Here is a 27261-nt window from a genome sequence, read left to right as displayed (position 1 = left end):
AACTGTAAAAAAAAACCTAATTTTTTAATGCATCAGACCACTGTAGCTTTGCCTGATACAAACTGAATTATTTGGATTTTGAGAAAACTCTAGAAAAAAATCATTCAAATTGCAATAGCTCTATTAATAGCTGAGACAGAAAGGCACATGAACTGAGGTTGGGTAATCTAAAATATCTCATAAATAAGGCAAAAGAAAAACATGAACAAAAAATCATATTAAAATAAATAAAACTTAAAAAAGGAAAAATGAACAGACATGTTATCACAGTGGCAGATGAAAATAAATTGAAAAAAATTAACAGGACCAGACTACTTATCTATATTATTCACAAAGTAAGCTGCTTGCCACTGTATTCTGTAAGTTTTGAAGGATTCCAGACAAGCTGTACATACACCTGAAACCCATATGTATGATTGCTGAGAAAACAACCAAGCAATTATGGCTTATTCATAGTAGTACCATTGTAATTTGTACTTCTAAATGTATTTTTTTCCAGTACTGAATTTACTGTACTCCTCATTCCTGCTGTGCTCATTAATAGTAAGAGATAGAATTACTCTAAGTCAATGAATAATCACTGTGGTCTTGTACACAAGTTTACAATAAGAATATATTTATGTGGGACAAATCTAAACTGTTCAACTTTGGTTAGTGTAGGTCATTGATTGTACTCTGCATATTTTAATGACTGTCTATGTAAAATACTTTGCTGTGTTTTGCACCACATGAAAATTCAGTCACGAAACAAGAGGTTGAAAATTTCATGAGAATTAGACGTTTGGTGGCTTGGATATTTCTTCTCATATTGTTTCCTAATGTCACTCTCAACTACATGCGGAACCCTTCATTCAGTTTATTATACTCTCACAGAGTGAGGACACAAAAACAAATAAATTAACATTATTAGTAGTAAATACTTTTATTTGTTATTGTCTCCAGCTTCAGGTATTTCAGCTGTGCCGCGCAATTGAGATGAGCTAGAAAGCAGGAAATAAAGGACAGGATAGAGCAGGGGCGAGTGGGCAGGGCCAACTGATCGTTGTGGCTACTTGTTCGCCCAAACTGGTCCAAACCGACTGAATACCACCTCTGATAAAATTACCTAGTTTGGTACTGAAATGTCTGCAAGGAAACAACCAAGCTCAGAGAGCACCAAGGATTCTATAGACTTAATAATTCTGCTATTAATAATAGGCAGATAAAATTTACCTCTCAACTCAAGGAGGCTCTTAATAATTTTAAGAAAAGACAGTATGGTTAATTTCTGCAGCAATAATTGACTGGAATCCCATCTAATATTATATAGGCATTTGGGGGAGATCTAGGGAACATAATTTACTGCATTATTTTAACACCAGTCTGTCCAATGCTATTAAAGAAGCAAATTAAACTCAGCAGAAAATATTTATCTAGGTTAGGGGAATCTTTCATTCCCAAAAGTAATTTTTGGATATAGCGGGATATAGCAATAAACTCTGGAAATATTAGGCATGAGAGGTAACATAGTATGATAAATTACTGCAGCATTGTGTTTATTGTACATAGAGTAGTAACATTCATATGCACAATGCTAATAAAAATGGAATGCACTGTAATTTAAAAGTTTATGAAAACATTTTGAAATATTATAAACTATATGTAGCCTTAACTCAATTTTAAACTGTTTTCTAAATAAACACATAGGGCTAGTAAAGAGTTTACTAATTAGTTACATCTTTCAAAAAGTATTTCCAGAAAATGTGTTTATTGCTACTGACTCACTCAGTTCAAAACAAGGTGCTCAGTGATATTCACTAGATTTCTTAAATGTATTTAAGATTCGATATTTAAAGGCAATATATTTTGCCTGCAGCTGCATACAGCTTTCTATAAGCATTACCATTAAGTGGTATTCAGTTTATATTTCCTAGCAGAAGCCAAAATTCTCAACAAAAGTTTAACTCATTCATCAACATGTTAACCAATAAAGTTGTACATTCAAACATTATCTTAGTTTTATACTTATGATAGCCTGAAATTAATTTCTTTTTTAATTTCCTGATTATGCACAGAAAAAGCAAGATTATTAGAAGGCAGGGTTCATCTATTTTTCTGGGTAACAAATGACAAAAACAATAGCAACAATAGGAACCTTGAGACTTCTATAATTTTTTTATGTAGGAATGGCATGTGGGCAGTCACACTTCAATCTACCCAACTATTCCATCCCAAACACTGCTACGCACTTTTATCAAAATAGCCTTTTATGGGAAACTGGGAATTTAATTGCCATTCAGGTATGCTATGATCTGAATAAGCCCTCCATAAAAAGCTGATATGGTTTTAAAAGAATAGCAAAATAGTATTCTTGAAGTGTGTGCTTAATAGAACATATAATTTGATTCTGATGTACATTTAGATGATACTTATGTACTTTTTGTCTATGACATGAGGTGAGCTACCAACGTACTAGATCCCTGTCTAGTTCTTGCCTAATGTCCTGTAGCCTTTCTGACATATTTCCTGTCAGCCCTGGAGGCCATCTTTTTCTTTGGATCTTCAGGGCTGCCACACTTAGTACTGTGGGAAACTGGGAGGGGGGATTGCAGGGAGTTATGGGGGCTATCTAGCCATAATAACATTCCTTTCTCTGAGAGCCAAGGTCATTCGGCCTGCACCTGCAGTGGCGTGATTGGGAGGCATCTCCAGTTGGGACGGTGCATTGATTGGACCATGTGATAGATATGTGGGTGCAGGGGAAGGGACTTGGGCTTTCTTTTGGGTGGGGAAATCCTGGATGCTTTCAGATTCGGATTTCCCCAGATTTGCCAATATGACATTTCTAATAAAATGGAACTTTGAGGAACTTCTAGCCTTGGAGTCTTCTTGCGTTGAGGATGTTACTTGGAACCTTGACATTTCCCTTCCTTCATTGACTGCTGTGTTGAAACAATAATAGAAATAATATGGTGTCATGCCATTAGTAAAGTCCTTCCATGGATCCTTGTAGCTCTAAATGTCATCTTGGTGCAATGAGTACCCAGGGACCCAGACATGTATATATAAGAATTTCAAATTAGAAAAAGTATGTTCTAAATTCTTAAGAATTATGTCAGAAATGCCATGTTGTGTCCACAGTCCATGCTACAACTGAATATTGGTCAATGTTCAATAAAAGCAAGAGCCTAGATTAGTATTTGTAATTACAAGTTCAACTTAATTGTTCTTATGAATTAAGAATGTTTGCCTTTTCAGAACTAGGTAACATGAATTAATTACCAATCCTCTTGAAGGAAACCTGGGGAGGAAAAATGTCATTTATATTCCTTTACGTCCTAGGGCTGTGACCACTCTAAGATATAAATAGGTATGCTGTTCAATGTACTTTATGACTCATTGTCAAGCAGAAATATAGTCTCTGATCAAGACTTTATGGCTGCTAACTATATTGACAATTTCACAGTTGCCAAGTAAGAGAAGCATCTTCACACTGATCTGCAGCCCTTTGGGACGGCAGTAAAGAGTCCTATTACTATACACTATCCATATGGAGCTGATGAGGTTGAAATAGCTGGCTCTGTATTGCCATGTTATTTGCACCTTAAAAAGATACACTTTGATGAAATTGTCCCTTTGTTAGTTAAGTTTCCAAGAAAGTTGAAGGCATATTCATAATGTGCTCCTTGCCTGCTGTGCACATTTTGATTTTCCTACTATGATTTGTTTTTGTTTGTTTTTAAAATTTGTTTTTAATTTATTTGCTGCCCAGAGTCATGTTGAAATGGGCAACCATACAAATTGGATGAACAAATGATCATTACACAAAATTGTTGTCCAGGCTGACTGATCACTGAAGGGAATGAAAGTTATGGCACGGTTATGTGGTAAATACGTACAATGATTACACATTGCACATTAATATGTGATTCTACAAAAAGAGTATATAAAAAGTGTCACATAATAAATGCCTATGCCCAAAATATCTTTTCACCATTCTGTCTCATCTACTTACATCAGCAAAACTTTACAACTTATTCTTGAGTGTGTGCTATGTGGAGACTGAATATCATTAGAGCACTTAGTCCATGCTTCAATGAAACCACTGAGAAAGCCTCACATGTCTTGCTGTGCTGCTCCATAAACTAGACTTGGTATTCTCAGTTAATGTTCCCTCTCCTTGATAAATGTATGGATTAGCCTGAAATTAAGGTTATCTGCTTTTTATTACAAAATCAATCTACTGAAAACTCTAGGAAAGTTGCTAAATGCTACTCAATCATGACTGTTGTTAAAAGATAATAGAGATGAATTGTATATAAGCTTGGATAATTGCACCTTGTGTTAGGCTGTGATATTAATATTCCTAACTAAATTCAAACCTTCTGATATCTAATTTGTTATTGCGATTTTTTTGGTCTATACCATATTATTATTATCTTTTTGAACTTTAACCTTCAATCAAATAAACATATAAATAAATATATGTAAGTACAAGATAAAATGATGAAAAAATATTAAATTGTGAATAAATAAGTGGACATGATTGCTTTACAGATATAAAAAGATATTACCTTGAAATATGAATGCACAAGTGGCTATAATCATTTCACTGATACTGCCAGACAATGAAGCTTTCAGAAGATAACAAAGGGGATGGTGAAAAAGAGAGATAAAAATGTGCCAGACAGAGAAAAAATGGTATTCCCATCCATTTGGGGTTGGCTCTATATATTGTTGCATGCGATGGGGTGCCCGACTGTGGCAATATGACCCTCAGCAGAAAAAAAAAGTCCACCCCAACAGATGTGAAATAAATATAAAGATTTTGGAATGGTACTGCTCATACCTCTGTTTCAGAGATGCTCAGACCTTCTTAGTGAGACTATACAATTGGGCATTACAAATCTAATTACAAGTCACGCTGCATGAATAAACCCACAAAGGGAAACTCTAAATTGGCCACTTAAAGCCCCAACAGGGGAAAAAACAGCTTGAGTACAGAGCATTACAGCTAGCTAACAAGTTACCAAAGAATGTGACTTCTACAATAATTTTCACTGGCACTCTTTTTCTAGCAGTTTTACTTTTTCTTGCCAGAATCTGCAGAAATTAAAATGCAGTATATAGTTTATCACCACCTAAGACAAATATTTAAAATTAAATCAGATATATAACTATAGTTTCTGTCACACAATGACAATAATACTTAGGTAAATTCTGAAGTTGAATCTTTCAACCTATGCCCAAGTTGCTGGACTGCTTTGAGACTACCGAGTGGAGTATATTTGAACATTTGGAGCTGCAAGAATTCACTGACACTGTACTCTCATACATTAAAACATGCACAGACAATGTAACAGTGAATAAGCGCATCAGAATTTACAGTAATCGTAAACCCTGGATATCAGCAGAGGTAAAATCACTTCTGAGAGCCCAAAACTCCACCTTCAAGGCAGGAAACGAAGACAAATACAATGAAGCCAGGGCAAACATGAGAAGAGACATTAAGGTGGCTAAACAGAAATACCAACAAAAGGTAGAGAAGTATCTGGAAGATAATAACTCAAGACAGGTGTGGCAGGGGCTACAACACCTAACCAACTGTAAGGGCAATACAAAAAAAATAGCCAATGCTAATGCCCTGCTAGTAGAGGAGCTAAATAGCTTCTTCACCCACTTTGAGGTCAAAAGATCAGTCTCTGTGGCTCTAGCCCAAAGGCCCTCTAACATCCAGCCACTCACCCTGGATGAACATCAAGTAAGAGCTGAGCCGAAAGCTGTAAATCCCAACAAAGCTGCAGGTCCAGATGGGGTGTTGGGGAAAGTGGTAAAAACCTGTGCTGACCAATGAACAGGGGTCCTGACAAGGATTTTTAACCTCTCCCTGCAACAGGCTAGAGTCCCATCATGCTTGAAGCAGCCACAATTATTCCAGTTCCGAAGAAAGCAGCCATAAAAAGCTTGAATGACTATAGACCTATTGCACTGAGGTCTACAGTGATGAAGTGCTTTGAGAGACTGGTCCTACAACACCTCAGGTCCTGTCTTCCGCCAAATTTTGATCAACACCAGTTTGCTTATAGAAGCAACAGGTCGACAGGGGACGCCATAACCACTGCTCTACATATTGCACTGAGCCACCTTGAGAAATCTAGGAATTATGTCAGAATGCTTTTTATAGACGATAGACATAGACTATACCATCTTACCAGGAATTCTCATTGAAAAGTTGGCTGACCTGAATTTCCCTCCCCTCACTTGTGAATGGATCAAAGACTTCCTGACGGATCGTCCACAAACAGTAAGGGTTGGGGCCTTCACATCTTCCATGCTGAAGCTCAGCACAGGCTCCCCTCAGGGCTGTGTGCTCAGCCCCTACCTGTACTCGATGTATACATATGACTGCATATCCTCTGATCTATCCAAAGTCATAATAAAGTGTGCAGATGACACAACGGTGCTGGATCTCATAACTGGAGGGGACGAATTAGCATACAGGGAAGAAGTCCAGAAGGTATCCGCATGGTGCTCAAGAAACAACTTATATCTAAATACTAGTAAGACAAAGGAGATGGTGCTAGATTTCCGGAAGCACAGAGAGGAACCTGCCCCACTGTATATCAAGGGGGGCTGTGTGGAGAGGGTTTCCTCTTTTAAATTCTTGGGAGTGCTTATTAGTCAAGATCTCATCTGGAAAAACAAGACTTCCCTGGTGACTGGAAAGGCCCAACAGAGATTTCATTTCAGAGTCCTGAGAAAAAATCAGGTGGAACAGCTGATGACCTCTTTCTATCGGTCCACCATAGAAAGTGTCCTCACATATTGTATTACAGTAGGGTATGCTGGTTTAACAGCTGCGGACAGGAAGGCACTACAGAGAGTGATCAATTCGGCACAAGAAACCATTGGTTGCCTTCTGACACCACTGGATGACATCGCCAGATCTCGCTGCTTTAGCAGAGTAAGGAAGATACTCAGAGATGATTCACACCCTGGTCAGTGTCTCTTTGCACTTCTACCATCAGGTAGAAGACATCAAAGTATACCCAGCCGAACAAACAGGTTTAAAGATAGTTTCTATCCTTGGGCTGTCAGACTTTTAAATACAACCACAATCACTCCATGCACGCACTGGTTTTTTTCCTTTTTCTTTCTTTTTTCGTTTCTGTTATAGTTTTGCACCAGTGAGGTTAAAACCAATTTTGTGGTATTTAAGTACAATGACAATAAAGATTATACTTATAAGAGCTTATATGAGAATTAACACTTAAAAAACAAGCTAGACAAATAACAACCGTAAAAACCTCTCACAAATTCATCAGTACATAACTAGAGACAGGTGTTTACATGAGAACTAAAGCAATGGGACTCCAATTACCCAGGAGATAATATCACATTTTTCTTATATATTCCCAAAGAGCTCTACATTCCTATATCTTTATCTCATTTTCAAAAATTTAAATAACTCCCATGGCCAAAATCATATATACCCTAAAAACATACTTTCTGAAATATCTTTTTCTGTAGTAGCCATCTTTTCCTAGAAGGTATTCATCTTACATTTATCGTCTTTTACTTAACCTTTTTTCTATCTTATCTTTTCTTGAGAAAGCCCATATGATGTAATGGTAAAAAGAATTAAGTTAAAAACTGGAAGCCCAGGAGTTCTATTCTTGTCTTACTACAAAGCCAGCTGGATTACTTTGGACCAGTCTCTTTTCCAGCCATTGGCAAACCACTTCCAAAAATCTTGTTAAGAAAACAAGCAAGGACTTGTCCGACATGAAGGCACAAACACTGCCCTCAACACTTTTCTTATACTTTTTTCTATAGCTATTTTGTGTCTTGTGTAATTTGATATATATTCATATTATCTTCATCCTAACAACTGAATTTTTTTCCCAATGTACAAGTGCTCCAAAATCTTAGATAGCAATGCCAATTTGTATCAATGTATTCCACCTTTAAAATGATTTTGATTGTGAAACTCCATGAGAGGAATAAACAATACTCTCTTTGCATATGGACACCCAATCTTCTTGCAACTTCAACACAATACTGATTTTTAATAGTGGTAGTTTCCATGGTTCCTTATTAAAACAAGGCAAATGACCCTCTCACTCTGTAGAGCAGTACTGAGCAAACCTTGAAGAAAGAATGCAAGAATGCTTAAGTAAACTTACACTTTGTCCTGGGAAGGAAGAGAGCAGTGAGAAATAAATTAAGATAATCCCACTCTTTAGAATCAGAGATGGAAGAAGGAAATTGCAAGGCCTTCAAGTTTCTGTTATAATATCCTGGAAAAATAAAGTTGCAGTAGACCTTGTTTCCTGACATGGCCCATTTCAAAGTGTTGACATTCTCAGGGAGTCATAAATGGATTCTCATAGCATCTGGCCCTTTAAATATTGTTTGCCTCTGTTTGAGAAATATTTAAGATGGGGTGGAAGTGAGGAGAACAACTGATTTTTCTTTGGGGTATACAATAAATGGCATACTAAATCAGGTGCTTTTGCACCAGAAGATTAACAATAACCCTGTCAAGCATATTTGGTGCCGTTATCTCTGTGTTTTCATTACCCTGTAATATTTCTCACTAATTTTCAAATGACCTATCGCTTCACCTAAGGCAGGAAATCAAGCAGGGAAAAACATACAGTCTAAAGGTAAATATGTTTAGAGAAGTTCAGAGAAGAATGCAAACACAGCTGCTTAGAACATGGATACTCTTAACTGTAAGTCTAGCATTTGTAAACAGCATGGTTGCTCTCCGCTTATGAAGAAACCTTTTAGTCCTCTTCTTATTGCACAAAGGTAACAAATGTAATGCGTTAACATTTAAAATTGTTTTCAAATTGTAAATTCCCATCCATAATTATTCTGAAAAGCATTATCCATTTAAATTAAAATGGCTCAGGGCACATTTATTAATTCATTAAAACAAATGTAGATAGAAAATTCAGAGTTGCATATTGCTTCAAATTTAAAGGCAAGAAGGTGTTTTGGAGCATACATGGAACACCTGTCTGCAAACTCTTTAAACCAAATGCACCTTTTCCTGGCATAATGTGGCAACTGTAAAGGACTGCAGTGTGACCCCAGGAAAAGATGCAGCTGCTCAAAGAAGCTACAGACTAGTGCTTTATGATAGAGGTATTGTCTACACAGGTAGTCTTCCACTTACGATCACAACTGAGTCTATAGAATTTATGTTGCTAAGTGAGAAATTTGTTAAGTGAGTTTTGACCCATTTTATATTTGTCGTGCCCCACTTATTAAGTGAATCATTGCAGTTCTTAAGTTAGTAACATGGTTTTTAAGTGAATCTGGCTTCCCCATTGACTTTGTTTGTCAGTAGGTCACAAAAGGTGATCACATGACCCTGGGACAGTGCAACTGTTGTAAATATGAACCAGTTGTCAAACATTTGTATGTAAATCACGTGACCATGGGGATGCGGTAAAGGTTGTTAAGTGTGAAAAATGGTCATGTCACTTTTTTCAATGCCGTTGTAACTTTGAATGGTCACTAAATGAACTACTGCTAAGTCGAGGGCTACCTGTATTAGGCAACAATTGCTTTCCTAATTCTATCCCTTTTTTCTATTTAGAATTGGGAAACTGAATTGTAGAGCGCCAAGGAGCAGATTTAGCTTTTGGCTGTCCTGTTTCTCAGATGTTTTGGTGCCCAATAGTGCCCTGAGCTTTGTTTTAGGGACAGTAGAATTAAAGGGAAGCTGAAAGCGCCGTAAAACAAGTTGCACTGATTCTGCAGGCAGGCAATCAGAGAATGGCAGGAGGTTGGTGGGGAAGTTATTTATTAGATTTTTTAAAATCCCATCTTCACTACTGGCGGGATCCAGGAAGAGCCTTTTCTGCTATGTTCCTTGTCCTTTGGAATATTCTCCTAGTAGAGATGAGGTTGCCCCCCATATTCCTGGCCTTCTGGAAGAGAGTTAACGCCTGGCTCTCCCAGTTGGCCTGAGGCACCGACAGAGGCACTTTATGCTGGGAATGGCTGACTGAATAGAGAAAAGATCTCTACCACCATGTTGCCTGTTCTCCTGTTTTGAGGGTCTAATTTAATCTTATTAATTTTAATCTTAATTTTTAATTGTCTTTTTTACTTTTTATCATTCTGTAAGCTGCCAGAATCACTGCAACAGTGACTTGGGTAGCATTTAAATTTAATAAAAATAAATATGTAAAATTACTTTTATAAGTAACTCAAGGCAGCAAACATAGTTAATACTCCTTCTCCTCCTTTCTCCCCAACAACCCTGTTAGATGGGTTCCGTTGGGAGTGAGTGACTGGCCCAAAGTCACCCAGCCAGTTTTCATAACAAAGATGGAACTAGAAAGCACAATCTCCTGGTTGTCTAGGCCAGCACTTTAACCACACCAAACTTTCTCTCCTCTTCCCCTTTTAGTCCCCTGCAAGGGAAGGTCTGCTAAAGATAAGAGGTGGAAGAACCATAATTAAATAACTGCCTCAGTACTTGCCGGCTTCTTTACCTGATCAAGCTATGCTGCCACGCTAGCCCTCATCCAATCCTACTAGGTATCTCTGGATTCAACTTCAAGCAGTCATCTCTGCCAGCCTCCAGAACTTAAGTTTAAGCAGGAGACAAAGAAACTTGATTTTTGCATCACAGCACCACATGGGCAAATAAGAACCCTGGCTGAATAGAATGTAGCCAATGGAATGCAAGCAGCAAAAGTATAGAAGGTGCAGCCCAGGTTTCTGGTTGGAGGTCATGAATACTTTGCTCAATCTCAACCCACTGGGCTGAGGGTCTTTTTCTTGAAAAACAAAGTTCACAAAAATTAAACCAAACCATGGTTTGACATACCCTTGCTTTATGTGTATCCCTGTATGCTCTGATGTATCTTTTTGCCTTCAAAGCTGAAGTGTACACTGTCCTAATAGCATTTTTGAATTAATCAAATGAGCTAAACAGTATCTTTTATGAAGTAAAGTAAGAAACAAACATTAATATTACAATGCATGCAAGAAATCGAGGTGGGAAGAACCACTGTAAAATAGTCCTAATTGTTGATAATATTGTCTTTCATTCAGCCTGAAAACATAAATATGAAAGGCAAGCCAGCCACCTTTCTAAGATTTTGGCAGTATACAAATTAAAGAAATAAAAAATAATGAAATACATTTAATGTGTGTAATTTGGATATTTGAATTCTCTATCTTGACAGTGATCAAGATTCAAACATTCATTTGAATGTTTTTTTAAAAGGGAAAAGAAGAAAAAATGTATTCCTGTATAGTCAGTAGTACATTTTCAATAGCTGATCCAATGAAAAAAAATCCCACAAATTCTGAACTTCCAAGTCTGAGCTTTAACAGACAGATTATCATCCATTAATTTTTAGCACAAAAAACATGGTGTCAAAAGGTGTGATTTAGTGGATAGTCTTCAATAAACCAGACTATAACTCTTCTAAAAAAATCACCAAGTGTCTGAAACATATTTAAGTTGAAAACTTCAGGAGGGCACTCAAGTATGCCATTTTTCTATCCTTGATCACTATTCTTGTCATACTCCTTTTGTAGAGATGGCTGTCTGAAACAAGAGACTCCTCTATTTGGGAAAGCTCTTTAAATAAATATTTCTTTTTTAAAAAAAAACAAAGTTCACAATGAACTGAAGACTTACTATGAAGAGAAAAAGCCCCCCCCCCCCCAGCAGACAGCTTTATCTTTTCATATGAAAAGCAAGAAGAAAAATGACTGTTCCCTTTCCTTATGTATAAAACTCATACATGGTCCTGTTGCCTGAATTAGGGGATAATGAAAGAAAGTACTAGTTAGAGTAGAAATGAATAACAAAGATAGATACTCAAGGCATTTTGATCCTTAAAGCAGGTGGAAAGAGAAGCAATTACAGCTATGGCTTCTATAATCTGTAGAGAGGTGAAAGGTCAGTCTGGAAAATTAAACAAAAGAAAAGAACCTTAAGGGAGTATTCAATCAGTCTGAGTATGTTTTTATAGCTTGATTTTTTAAAACTGCTCTTAATTGAGGTACTTTTATTTTCTATTGGCAAGAAATGTACATTTATACAATGCAAATTCATTTATAGCCTGAACTTGGAATGTGTAGCTAAAGATAAAATACGTATAAAGCACTGTCAAGAGCCATATTTAGAATATTGCCAACTAATTCTCAAGAAGATTGGAGTATGAGCTGGAAAGAACAAAAATTACCTGCAACCACAGAACTCAATCAGAAGTTAAATACTGGGGATATGAAAATGCTGGTTACAAATGACTGTCAGAAGTTTATCTTCTGCAATAGTTATTTTATTTCAAGAGAGTTTTAGGAACAAAGATCCACGCTAATTCAAAATACCTAAAGTTCATGAAGTTTAGTTCAAATTTACTTTATAAAGAATTTGTTTAGAAGACAAATCACAGATCTATAATAGCACAATTTAATATTAGGAACTTCAGTTAGTGATACTCCATTTAAAGAATGGCAGATGGATATTTCTCAGTTTTATATGACAAGGGAAACAAAAATCCCAATAATTAACTATAAACTACATAAAATATAAACTGCAAGATGTTAAGGAAAAAAGAGGCTTGGATTTACCAGATTTGAAATTGCATTTTGGTGCTTGTTATTTGGTGTGGCTAAAAGAGTGGGCGAATCTCCAGAATAAGAGGCTTCTTGATCTAGAACAAGGCTGTCCAACGGATGGCCCGTGGGCCAGACGCGTCACACGCAGGTCATGCCCATCCTGGTTCCGCAAAGATAAAAAAAATCACAACATATCACGTGACGTGACTGAGATTGACACCCATGATCCAGAGGGCCATGATGGCACAGCTATTTATGATATGACAAGGTTAAAGTAAATGTTGATTTTAATAACCATTTTGTTAGACCTGCCATCCTAATAGTTTGGAATAAGTATAAAACAAGATTTTTTGTGAAGATGCCACTTTGGGTGCCTTCTCAGGAAGCTTTTTAAAAAAGAAATGAAAGCAAATTCAGATGGGTCAAATAATCGCTTTTAATTTTGGTGATCCTATCCTTCAATCTAAAGAGGCGTTAACAAAAACTGTGGACAAAAAGTCCAACATTTACATTAAATTATAATCTAAAAGAAATCTAAATTATAAGGTGATGTATCATTGATAGTTAACACCAGATAAATTGTCAAGAATGTGTAAAGGTATTTCAAATGAATGTTGGAAATGCAAATGTAAAGAAGGGACCGTTTATCATTTATGGTGGACATGTGACAAGCAAATAAATATTGGAGGTAGGATTCACATCTTAATACAGAAAATTCTCAAAGTGAATATAAAGATAAAACATGAAATTGCCCTTTTGGGTTTAATGGAGAAGACTTGGGAAAAAATTGAAACTTTGATGTTATATATGTTGACGACAGCAAGATTTATGCACAAACATGGAAGGGCACTTTGATTCCCACAATGCATGAATGGCTACAAGAATTGGTAGGAGTTAGCAGAAATTGCTAAATTGATTGCTCTGATTAAATACAAAAACACAATTACTTTTGTTTCTGCTTGGAACCGCTTCTGGACTTTGTGCTTGAGATGGAAAAAAATGAAATTTTGATTTTGAGTTTTACCAATTAGCTAGGTTTGTTGTTATAGAAATGACAACAAACTAGTTTATACTACTATGTTAAAAAAAAGTTGAGTTTTGATACTATTCTACTGCACCAAAGGGATTCGGAAGTCAACATCTTTTCTTTTTTCTCCTCTTCCTTACACTTTTCCCTTCCCTTCTCTCCCCCTTATTTTCCTACTATTTTCTTGTATTTTATATTATAAACTAATAAAAAAGGAATGTCACTTAGGCAAAATTAGCAGTGTCACTAGTTGTTTATTAAAGTAAGCTGGCAACAGTCAGATAAACTATGCAATATCAGGGGCATGAGTGGAAACTTAATACATAAAATGACAGCACAGCATGCATTCCTAAAGGCTATCCATGGACTCTACAAGTAGTTTAGATTTTATCAAGTTAACTCTGAAGACTATTGTGCAATTTCTTATCAGTTAAGTTGTGAGCCATTATTATGTGCAAATACCATAAGCACATCTGGTCAGGGTTATCACCTCACTTTTTCTGGGACATCAAGACAAATGTGGGATGGAAAGGATATTAAATTTCCACTGAGTTGAATAGTTCAATAATAACCATTCATGGGGGAAGGGGGATGCAGATTTTTTTCCTTCAGTTCAGATTGTTGCTGAAGGCACTCAATAAAAATGCCACTGTATAATATTTATGTCATGAATAGAGTTGATTGTATTGGCAACAGATTATATAAATATATTTAACATTAATGGAGGTAGCCCTCGAGTTATGACCACTGACGGTGTTGAGTTGTGATTCTATTTCACATGTCGTTTTTCCATGCAGCTTCGCCATGTAAAGTGGTATAGCCATGGCCCAACCTTTTCAGTATTGTTGACAGAAGAATCAATGCAATAACAAACAGATAGTGAGTCTCTTGAAATATCTCTCTCTTGATATTAGCCTCTTCCAATCTATCACCAATGACCAGCAATTGTGTCATGCATTGTACCATTGATCTCTGCACAAAGTTTTTGATGTTTTTACTGATGTCTGTTATTTCTAGGCACAATTATCCAAGAAGTTGGAATCAATCCAAACTACATTCAAGTTGGTCTTCTTTCTCTTGGAGTTTATTACTATTTCTACTGCCACTAGTAGTATGATTATAATTACTATCGGTACACATCAATTTGAAGTCACAGCTGTAAGTTTTTTAGCTGGTGTTGGCTTTCATGTGCATAAAGTTCTTCCTGAGAATCTAGGTCCTAGATTCTAGGATGTTGTAATGTATTGGCATAGTATATGCATGGTTCCCAGTAGTGTAGCTTTTTGTAACTGACAGATGGAAATGTTGTCAGTGTACAGAGCTTCTAAGTGCCACCCAATATTTTTTTGGTATGGCACACAGAGTATCTATAACCATTGGAACCATCGCAGCCAGTTTATGCCATAATCTTCCATTTCAATTTTAAGATCTTGATATTTTGTGATCTTCTCCAATTCTTTGTCTTCTATTCTACATCCCCTTATTGTTATAGGATGCTGCTCATCTTCCAACAACTCTGGGCGGCTCACAACAATCAAACATAAAAATTGAATAAAATCAATAAAACATAAAAAAGATAAAAGATGGTAAGTATGTACAACAGATCAGATGGAATGAAGCGAGGGGTCTCTCTCTCTTTCTCCCACTCTTTCCCTTGTCAAAGGCCTAATCTTCACAGGTCTTCTAAACAATAGCAAAGGAGGGCTATCTAAATCTCATTCCAAAGGGCAGGTGGTGTTATCACTTTTGCGGTTCCAATAGATAACATTATTTAACTGAAGGCACCTGGAGAATGCCAATCCTAGCATAATTAAATCAGCTGGACTTTAGGAAAAATCTATGAGTTACATCTGCAGAAAAAGAAATAGATCTTGATTGTTATCAGGATATCTTATGTATTAGTTGTAACATTGGAAAAGTAATATTGGACAATCCTGGTTTAGGATTTTTAAAGAAATTACTATTAGAAAATCACAACAGTTGCAGCAATATATATGTTATTACGATAGAGATTCTGGGATATCTTATAGTAATATCTTTAATAGTTTATATTATAGAAAGGAACTCATTGACTATTGATAAGTATAAAATATAAGACAGATTTTTCCCCTTTTCCTTCTTAGTCTGTTTTGTTTTGGTACAAAAAAATATTAAATAAAAAAACAAAAGTTTGGTTCAAAAAGGAAAGACATTTTCATTGTGTTCATTAAATCCTTAATCACATGTTTTATAGTTAAAATATTTAAATATAAAAATAAATACCAATTTAACATTACCTTTCCCTTTTTATTTTATTGCTTGGATATTTAAAAGTGTTGTTGATTCATATCAAACTAAGGGTTAGGGTCAAGGTTAGGATTGCTTATTCATTTATTTGATAGTTGCTATTCTAGATTGTGGGAATTCAGGAATGAAAAAACGCTTTCATCATTACCAAGATTTACACTTGATAAACTTTCAATATTAGCATTTCTCAGAAATAACTCTAATTCAAATTATACCAATGCTCTTTCTCATAGAAAAGAGATGTTGCTGCCAGATATTCCTCAATTGAATTTTCTGCAGCAGGAACATTATCCTTGGAGGCAACTGTTAACACAGCCATTGTCCCATTTGGAACTTGGAATACAAGATTCTATCAATATCAGAATTGCTAATGGAATGCAGAATCACCACGTTAATCCAGAATCTATTATTGGATATGAAATGAGGACAGATAATTGTCCGTTTTATGGGAGGTTAGCTGTATTATATTTATCAGTGTTTCTTTAACAAAACTCCTGCAAGAAAGTAGAATATCTTTCTGAATTGCAAAATTTATCAAAGAATTCCAAATATGGTATGGAACATACTTGGTCTCTTTGTCTCTCTTGGCTCTTGATTGAATAATTTTTGTTTGAAAAATTGTACTTGCAATTCTTTAACAAGTAATTCTGTAATTTAAAAAAAAAATTACCCTAGCGATAACACAACTGCAAATTATATAGAAAAGACTGTTAAAAATACAAATTGGTTTCTGAATAAAAGATCTAACAAATTATGACCTGGGCTGTTTCTTTTCAGCAACGAAAACAAACTTAAGATGCGCTTGTTTGCTTTAGAAATGACAATCAATTTGTGAGGACTAAGTGCTTTATCCAAATTTGTGAATGGCAGTTTATTTTTGCAACACTCAAACCCAGGAATTGCTCTCTACAAGCTGCATATATTTTGCTGACTCTTAGAACTCATGTAAACTTCGTACCTGGAAAAAACAACAACAAAATCACTAAAATGACAATGGAAGGTTTCTAGAGCGACTTCATTTACAGGAATGTTTCAGTGAAAAGAATGCCTAAGTCACTCATAAAATTACTTGATAAACAGAAGATGTGAATATTGTACATTTGAAAATACTCAAAACAGAAGTAGATATTCCCAATCAATGCCTGTCTTGAAGCTTAAGATCTACAACTTTGCATATTAAACACATTTTATTAGACTCCAAAAAAGCAATGGCATGACCTTTCTTCCATCTTGTCTCAAGAAAAATGTTCCTGTTCAACACATAGAAGGCAACCAGGTTTTTTTCCCCTCTATCCTTTCCATTCAGTTTCCCTTCCCTTCCTGTGCATCTGATTTTGTTCTCTCTTTTCCCTTTCTTTTACTTTCCAGTGCAGCTCCCCTCTCCCTTAATCTCATCTTGATCCAACTTCTTGAGGGTTGCTTCTGCTGAATGAAGAGAGAAGCATGTGGGTATGTGGCATAATTATTTTAGTATGTATAGAGGCACGGGAAATCAATTTCAAAAATAGTTTATCTTACTGGCAATTAATTCTAACTGAAATATATGAATTCAACTATTACTAATGTAGTCCTGGTTCTTGTCTTCACTTGTTTGCAGATTATCTTCTGATATGTCTAATCACTTACATACCCTCAAGTGTCTCACACATATTTATGCAGGACTGGTTTGAAATAGAGCTAAAATACTAAGTTGGCTAAATGTATAAATTGTCTATTTTATAAGACTTTTGATGATAGACAGTATAAATAATCTATTCTTTCTGTTATAGAGAATTATCTTAAATTTGAAAATATCTTCATTTCAGGTAAATATATTATTCCTCACAGAATCCAAAACAGGTGTTTCCATGAATAAAATTCTTTAGAGAATTAATATTTTGAATGGACTGCCGAGAAAAATATTCTTAAACATATGAAACTCTTGTTATCTAGGGACCCATAGGACAGAAACCTACTGCAAACATAAGATAAACAACTCCAAAACTAAAGTTCTTTCAAAATGCTATGAGATTTATGCAAATAATTACTAGCATATTTAAACTAAATTTGTGGGTGGGCTATTCTAAACTTTTAACTTCTCAATATTTCATTACACCCCCACTGAAAAACTGAAAAAATAGGTGTTTTAAAGACAAGACATTCACTGACTCACTAAATTATTTATTTAGAGGATGGCAGTGTGCATCCTTAGAAACAATAAATAATATAATCTCAATTTTCTCCCTTATATTATCTATTTTTATATGTAGCTCATCCTATTTGAAATTTTAATTTTATGGTAACAATACACAGTGATTTTTTGGCATTGGAATTATATTGTGAAACACAATTGTTATATCAAATACTAGACGGTCAAGAAATACTGAGCACTTAATGTGCCCAGTATATAACTAGTTATGGTTAAACGTCCAATGCATAATTAGTAGTGTATCCAGTGCTTAGTGCCTATATCAATGATATCTCAAGTACAATCATATTAGAATGTCCCTATCTTGATTAAATGCATTAATTTGGTATCCAAATTTTTGTCTTTTGTCTTTTTTGTCTTTCAATTTGTCAGAGAGTTCTTTATGCAGCCATGCTGGTTTCTTTTGGGAGCTGTTATTTTTCTTCTTCATAGGTATTGTGCTAGACTGAGCTTTTGTAATCTCATTTTTCAAAATTTCCCAAGCTCCTTGAGTTGTTTTCCCCTTGAAGATTCTCATCCGTGGAATTCTTCCCAAGCTCTCTCTAAGTTTATTGAAATTAGCTTTCTTAAAGTCCAAGACTCTAGTTTGACTTTGTTCTACTACTTGTGTTTGCATAATGTTGAATTCCAATATTGCATGGTCACTTGCCCCCAGGGTTCCTGTGGCTTCAACACCTTCTATCATTTCTTCTCTGTTAGTGAGAATTAAGTCAAATATGGTTGATTCCCTTGTTCCCTTCTCTACTTTTTGGGAAGCAAAGCTGTCTGCTAGGTTTGTTAGGAACCTGTTGGATCTTCCACTTGGTGCAGAGTTTGTTCCCCAGTTGATGTCAGCATAGTTAGAATCCCCCATTACTATTGTGGTATGCTTCCTACATACCTTAGTTAGCTGACTAGCAAAAAGTTCATCTACTTCCTCTGCTTGGTTGGGTGGCCTGTAGTACAGACCTATGGCAATGTCATTTCCCCCCCAACCTTTAATATTGACCCAAATGCATTCAAGATTGTTCTCATCATTGTTGTGCTCTATTTCTGTAGATATGTAGTTATTTCTTATATATAGTGCAACTCCACCTCCTCTTTTATTTGGTCGATTTCTTTTAAATAATTAAAATCCTTCTATCTGTATGTTCCATTTGTGGGTTTCATCTCACCAAGTTTCTGTAACGGCAACAATATCGTATCTGCCCTCATTTACTGAAATTTCTAATTCACCATGTTTATTCCTCATACTCTGTGCATTCATGTATAGACATTTGAATCCATTTTGATTGACCCTGTGTTTACCGTCTACATAACCTGTGTTATGCCTGACTGCCCCTATTTTCTTGCCACTTGTATGATTCATGCACATGGTATGGCACTCACTATTAAATGCTTGGTTTTGCTTGACAGCAGGAGTGATAATCTTACCTGCACCAACATCTATGTTACATGAACTGATAACCCTATGAATTTTAGATTGCTGGGGACATAAATGTTCTGTATCAATTAATTCTCTGTCCCCGCTCTTCAGTTTAAATGTTTATCCAGAAAATCTGTGAATTTAATGCCAAGTAACTGACTCCCTTTCTTGGATGGGTACAAACCATCCCTTTTGTACAGTTCTTCATTGGATCAGCTGCAGACATCATGACTAATAAAACCAAAGCCTTCCCTTTTACACCACTCCTTTAGCCACACATTAAACTCTGCTACACACTGGCCCTTCCCTTTTTGTTCCTTATATACTGGTAAAACCTCTGAAAAGATAAGCCTACAACCTATACTACTAAGTTCATACCCCAAGCTCTGGAAATCATTCTGCACAGAAAGTCCTTCCTTCCTTCTCTCCCTCCGACCCTCCCTCCCATTTATGTTTTTTCATTGCTAAATATTTAATAAATAAACAGTAATTTATTTTTCAAAAATAATAATAAAAAATACACAAAAAAAGAACAAGATGGCATTTTCTGCTGCATCCCTTGAACATGCCCACAAAGGCAAAGAAAGATATTTTCATTATCAACTGCTATACTGACATTGATAACTAGTTGGAAAATATAACTTTAATGAAGAAAAGGTGAGCTATTTTAACTTCAGATGGCTCAGGACAATAGATATTGCTACTTACACAGAGTTGACTTGCACATTATGCACAATAAATGACAAAAATAAGATATGGCAGTGTTTAGGTGGATAAATTATTATCCTCAATATATATATAAATATTATCCATGTATGTTTGGGTAATGCTGATGAATAGGAAAGAGAATATGTGAAAATACCAATATACCTTGGCTAGGATGATCGTGGGACACATATTCTTCCTTGGGACCTGCAATATTCATCTAAGATATAGATGTAATTTAATTATATTTACTAATATAATGTAATGATTAGAGAATTACATTTGAACTGGGGTGATATGTTCCTTCCACCGCTCCTGTACTCAAATTTGAAAAATGAGCTGATCATTAGCTCTCAGCCTAATGTATCTCATAAAGCACCTGTGTGAATAGAACGGAGGATAAACGATGGTCCTTCAAAAAAGAATTGGTTATAACTGTGATAAATTGCAGAAGAAACTATTTGCATATTCAGAATTCCACAAAATTATACATGGAGACTTTTAGGATGAAAGACAATAAAATATAGAAAAGAAGTAACAACAAGAGAGAATTAATGATTTCAATTCATAACTGGGCAGAACAAAACTCCGTGCCTTGGATTTTCATGGGGAATAGGGGTGGGAAGGTAAATTCTGCCCATTTCTCCTGCCCTTTGTGCATCAGGACTTTGGCTCCTAATTGTTGGGAATACAATTAGTGGGAGGTGTTGATGAAAGGAAACAAAAGGAAAAATATTGCCTCTCATTTTTTCAACATGTATAAGTGTCCATTTAGTGGAGCAGAAAACTCTGCTGGCTTAATTCACTTCCATGAATATGAAACAGCAGATTTAATTTCATCACTTTCCAAAAAGATCTCTGAAGGTGCCATAAAAATGGTCCTTTATAATTTTTTTTTTTTTTTACAAACTAAGAGGTGTTTTTTTTCTCACAAAACACAGCATAGCAATCCCTTTTAAAATGTCTTCCAAATAAGTATCAACATAAAATATAAACTGCCATAAAAACCCAAATGTGCACAATTTCTGCCACAAATGAAATAGTTTCTTAGAAAGCAAATAGGAAAATTCACCAGTATTTGCCATCCCTATAAACCAAAAGGAAATAATAATACATTTATATATTAAAATTAATTAGTAACTTACCTCTGGAAATTTCAATTTTAATGTCTGATGCATTTCCCTAAAGCGGCTATATCTCCTGAATATAGCCCATGTCTCTTCTAGGACTGATATCTATTTTGTAAAAGTAAAGAATATAATTAACAGAAAAGGAGCATAAAGGTTTATATTACAAGGCTTCTCATAATGGATAATTTTCCTTGACTAAGCATGGTTACTCACACACCAAAATTTGACTTGGAGCAGAATAAACCAATATTTCCAGTTTGCTGGGAGAGTCTGAATATGTAATTGCATTAGTATGGAAGTCATTTTCCCATGAAGTAATTCTATGATTATGGGCACATTTGTTGTAAGGAGGGCTATTTTTGTGACTTTTTATCACTTGACATTACCTCAACCAGAAGGTAAAGTGCCAATTATCTGGATAAGTTATGCAATCAAAATGGAATAGGAATACTACTGTATTAGATCATACAATGGAAAACATATGTATCAGCATTAACTGATTAAACAAATAAGCATTTGCAAGTGAACAGCATTATCAACAGGATCTTGCTGCTTTCCCTCAAAATAAGGAAAGAAGGAATTGCCCCTTCTAGCAGCATGTGTGATGCCATGAAGCATGGAGTAAAGGATTAGAATGCAATGAGAGGCTACAAAGCTGCTATCATCAGTCTCATCTCCTTTTCACCTTTGGGGATATATATTTTCTTTTGAGAGCAGGCATCAAAATTTCATTTTTTAATGTGTGCCAGTGTGTTCACAGAAAAATGTGTCAATAATGGTTATCTCATCCCTCCTATCTTATCCTATCCTATCCTTCCTCATCTTTGGATATCAGTTCAAGAGAGCTAGTATGATACAATAAACCCAATGGAGTAAAACAATGGAGAATATAAAGCTGAAGAGTATCCTAGTTTATCAAGATTCTTGGGATTACACCAAACTTCTATACTTAGTAAATAAAAGGTAACGGTAAAGGTTTCCCCTGCCCTGTCGTGTCCAATTCTGGCGGGCGATGCTCATCTCCATTTGTTAGTCAAGAGAGCCAGTAATGTCTGAAGAAATGTCCGTGGTTAGTATGACTTTATGCCGAGATGCAGGGAACGCTATTACCTTCCTATGAAATACTTTGTATTCCTATTACTTAGCATAGCATATTTAGAATACTTCTTAGATGTTCTACTTATACTTGTCAATTTTGCATATTTGTATCTTCTTTAGTCTCTCATTTCAACTATTTAAAACATTCCCTCCCTACCTGTCCTAATCAGGGTTCTGAGGTGGGCCTCATTTGGCTGGGCCAACTGGTGCCAAGTCTTGTAGAAATGCTTTCCAGTAGGATGCTAGAAACAACTCAAATTCTCCTAACAGAAGGGGTCCTGACTCACAGTTTATGATTGCTGTTATGACTCCTTAAAAGTCATGCTCCCGCCCTCTGAGCAAAGAGAGAAAGCAAAGGACAATTATGTGTTACAATCTAGTTGACTCTTTGTTTTCCAAACTGAACCTTTTCCATAAGAAGGTATAAAACTAGCAAATATTCCATATGTAGACAAATAATGCATGCCAACAAAAATAAAAATATTTAAGTATCTTACCTTGATTTCATATTCATAATGTTCATCCTTTCCCTGTCCACAAAGGACATAACGTGGGATGCTAACTTTAACTGTATTCTTTACATCATCTGGATTTGTTTTAACATGGCGACAGAACATGCGCTATCAAATGAATATTAAAAGGAAATTAAATACTGCATCACTTTGTAAATAGTATTGCATGAAGTCAGAATACGTTATTTAATAAAAAATAAGGTTTAGTTAGATAATTAATCATTTACGCAATAGAAAAGTATAGTTCTCTCATGAATGGTCAACATTATTTTCATATATAGAATAGCTACTGAAGAATACCACTGCAAAATGTGTCTTATGCTTTATGTAACTTAAGTAGAAGTAAAAGGCTTGTATCAACACTTTGCACAGCAGAAATTGCACTAATCGTATAACCCTACCAATAGAAGGAGACACATTTCTTTTTTCTGTTCTGGAGATTGGACAACCTTCTGAAACCAGAAAGTGATGGGAGAAAAGGAGGAACTGGAGAAAACTGGATAACCTGAACTCTACTGGACCTCAACTACTATAGATAAAAGAGGAACTTCCTTGTGTAGAAGAGCTCTGTATACAATTCAATTCTGTATCAAAAGCTTTTAAGATCAGAAACAAGTTTTTTTATGATCAGAAAAAAAGTTAGTATGTAGTAGATCAAGCAACACTTTTTGTAATCTGGAAATTTTGCAAACATTTTATTCCTTCAAAAAAGCACTTTGTAATCTTGTAATTTAATAACATTCTGAGAATATTTCTTCATATAGCAAAAAACAAAAATCATAGGGTCTCTTCAGCCCATATATTCCTAACTTTGAATCTAACATTGAACAAGTAGATCTGATGAGTGGAATTCTTAGATTTTTTTTCCAGATATTATACTGTTTACCCAAGTTTTTTCATGAATGCAAAAGAATACAGAGGCAAGCTTCCCATTAAATGTTTATTGCAAAAGCTTATGTTTGAAATCCAGGGGCAAGATCAAAACCAACAAAATTATATAGTCATTTTCTATATTTATTGTCTAGAGCAGTATCCATCACTGACAGCTTACCAAAATTAGATGTCACTGAAATGTTTATAGCTCTAGAACAATTCCACTAGCTTTAAACAAGGAGAAAATTTATTGTAAAAGTGACTCTTGTAATCACATCAGATGCTAGAAAGACAGCCTTGAAAATGTGTTATCATGGGGAATAAGAAATAGCATTGTTCTATTACTTGCAACATCAACTTTAGCCTGAGTAAACATTTCTCAGGAATGGTGGTTGGTTCTAAGTTAACATTTGGTTTAGGAATACACATTCAGCAAGCGACATGATTTAGGCTGTAGGATGCACCAACAAAAATAATTTTTAATTTTAGATTTTTTTTAATTTACAGAAATTAAAAATACTAAAATGTGAATATAAAATATTATAAATCTTATATTACTATTTAAAAGAAAAACAGTTTTAAATCATAACAGATTTTAAAACTTCAAACACCTGGGGCAGGAGGAGTAGAAAAATCTTAGTGACTAAAGAAAGGAGAGAAAAGAATTAACAGCAGCTGAATTCCCTCAAAAGAGGGCAACAGTGCTAGCCATCTAATTTCAAAAAGGTGGGAAAAGCCAGGTGAATATCAAAGAAAGGGCAGGTTCATGTATGGATAGATGTTCCTTCACTGGAATTCTTTTATAACATACATTAAGGCTCCCTGTATCTTGGAGGAAATTGCATTGATTTGCTAAGACTTCTTTCAAACAAACATGAATGAAATGATTTAAAGTATCTTGAACAAATGACAATGGCTGTGAAGAAAATTAATTATTCTGAACCTATACTTATTTGTCCCGTTCCATTTTAATTAATATGCTAATTTTGTACATGTTATAACTCATTTTATATTTTTCTGATCAAAAGTTGATGTTTGAAAGGCCTATCATCACTGTGAACTTCCAAGATTTCAAAACTTACACAGTGTGTTTTTGGGTTTCCCAAGTTTTCTGTGTGTTAATATTTCTTTTTAACAATCTTTTTTTTTTTGCATAAATATTTCTTTGGATTGTGTCTTTGAATAATGTGAATAGCCTGGAAACCCCTGACAAAGGAAAACAAATCTTTGTTAAACTCACAAGGCTCAAGGCTCTTGCATCGTTGCAAGAGACATATAACTACTGATGATAAAGATTACGTAGCAGAAAGATTGGATGGCCTAAGTTTATATTAGTAGTTTCTTTAAAAAAAGGGTGGCCCTTTTAATAAAGGCACTTTATATTGAAAATGATAACAGATGTAAAATGCCATTATCATTATTGTAATTAAGTGTTAAAAAAATTCCCTCTAGCTAACACTTATGTTCCTAATTTAGATACTATTGGTGCATTTTATAATTTTCTAAGCCATCTTCTCTTGATTATCTTTCAATGTTTTGATAATTGGTGGGAATTTTAATCAAATTCTTGATCCAATTTTAGGCAATGTTCATATAAAATTAGTATTCAGTTCAGTTTAAGACTGAATGCTTAAATATAAAAGGGTAGTTTAATTGATATGAGTACTTATTAAAAGATATTACACTTTTTTACATTGGTTATTCTTGTTTGGATTTTAAAGTAAATCTTCATCTTTTTCTTTAAAATGCAATATAAGTGCAGTCACAATATTTATTACAGATATTGTGCTTTTCTTGTTTGGGGTTGATGAACAATCTAAAACGTCATGATGGGGCTGATGAGCTGAAGAGTTTGGGAACCCCTACTCTAAACTATATAACTCTTGGCATACATAGCTCTTTCTGCTGATGATATATTATTGTTCATTGATAAACCTACATTTTCCACAGTAAGATGAATTACTGTAGTTGAATGGCTTAGATAATACTAATTTATTGGTAGTGAAATTATTCCCTTTGGGGAGCTATCCCAGAAGGAGCCTTTAATTTTCCATATTTAAATTTTTATTACGTATCTTCTTTCTTAGGTAAATTGAATGCCAGGTTTTGCCTTCATGTAAATTTGCCCTCATGAACCATGCTGAAATTGGTCTTTGATACCAGTAATAAAATGGAGGTTATTAGATTCCAAATTCCTTGAAAAGAATGCACAATTTATTTCTTTATATTCCTTATTAGAAAAAGCAACAATGCAATATTTTGACAAATATCAACCTTAATCATACTTAATTAACATTCTGGGAAATGAAAGCTTGAAAATACCAAGATAATGCTTTTGTTGCAGAGTAAAGCTATACAACTTCACCTCAGGCCTGTTGGAAGATGCAGTGTAAATCTTGACTCTGTCTGTAGGCCATCAGACTTTGGATGGAGAAAAACAACAGCTGAAAGAAAAATAACAGCTCCCAAAAGAAACCAGCATGGCTGCATAAAGAACTCTCTGATAAATTGAAAGATAAAAAAGATAAGTATAAAAAGTGGAAAGGGGGGGACATAAGTAAGGCAGAATATCAGCAAATAGCCCGAGCCTGTAAAGATGAAGTGAGGAAAACTAAGGCTCACAATGAAGAAAGACTTGCCACAAAAGTAAAAAATACCAAAAAAAGCTTTTTCCAACATGTTAAAAACAAGAAAAAAGTTAAGGAAACAATTGGCCCATTGCTGGGAGAAAGTGGCAAGAAGGTGACAAGGGAGAAAGCAGAACGATTTAACTCATTTTTTGCATCTGTCTTTACACAAAGGGATAAAACAGTCCAACCTATCAAAAACAGCACCACAAAAATCAGATTAGGAACACAAGTTGAAATAGGAAGAAAATGGTAAGTGAGCATCTGTCTATCCTAGACGAGTTCAAATCACTAGGACCGGATGGATTACACCCCAGGGTTCTGAAGGAACTGGCAGACGGGATCTCAGAACCACTGAACTATATGTTTCAGAGATCCTGGAGCACCGGGGAACTACCAAAGGACTGGAAAAGAGTTGATGTGGTTCCCATCTTCAAAAAAAAAGGGGGGGGGGAAACAGATCCAGGAAACTACAGACCTATCAGCCTGACCTCAATACCAGGAAAGATTCTGGAAAAGATAATCAAGCAATGAATTAGCAAACATCTAGAAGCAAACAAAGTAATAGCCAAAAGCCAACATGGGTTTGTCAAAAACAGATCATGCTAGACTAATCTTATTGCATTCTTTGATAATGTGACAAAATTAGTGGACCAGAGGAATGCCGTCAATATAGTTTACTTGGACTTCAGTAAGGCACTTGATAAAGTAGACCATAACCTACTACTAGATAAAGTAGAAGAATGTGGGTTAGACAGCATCACCACCAGATGGATTTGTAACTGGCTGACAAACTGCACTCAACGTGTAGTCCTCAATGGAACTGCA

The 27261-nt window shown here is 35.2% G+C and overlaps 1 protein-coding gene across 2 annotated transcripts in view; it reads right to left on the bottom strand.

Moving 5' to 3' along the window:
• Positions 1-27261, bottom strand: part of KIF16B (kinesin family member 16B) — a 142789-nt gene that overhangs the window by 20245 nt on the left and 95283 nt on the right. For both annotated transcript variants that reach the window (XM_081944675.1, XM_081944676.1), the window contains 2 exons: positions 22919-23041; positions 21339-21428 (listed from right to left, as the gene is read on the bottom strand). In XM_081944675.1, the coding sequence (XP_081800801.1) occupies positions 21339-21428; positions 22919-23041 (213 nt within the window). The remainder of the gene's footprint in view (positions 1-21338; positions 21429-22918; positions 23042-27261) is intronic.

The sequence above is a fragment of the Natrix helvetica genome (assembly GCF_964273705.1).
Source record: "Natrix helvetica genome assembly, chromosome: 2".
Classification (NCBI taxonomy): Eukaryota; Metazoa; Chordata; class Lepidosauria; order Squamata; family Natricidae; genus Natrix; species Natrix helvetica.
The sequence above is the reverse complement of the archived record's forward strand: the minus strand, read 5'-3'. Positions and strand labels throughout refer to the sequence as shown.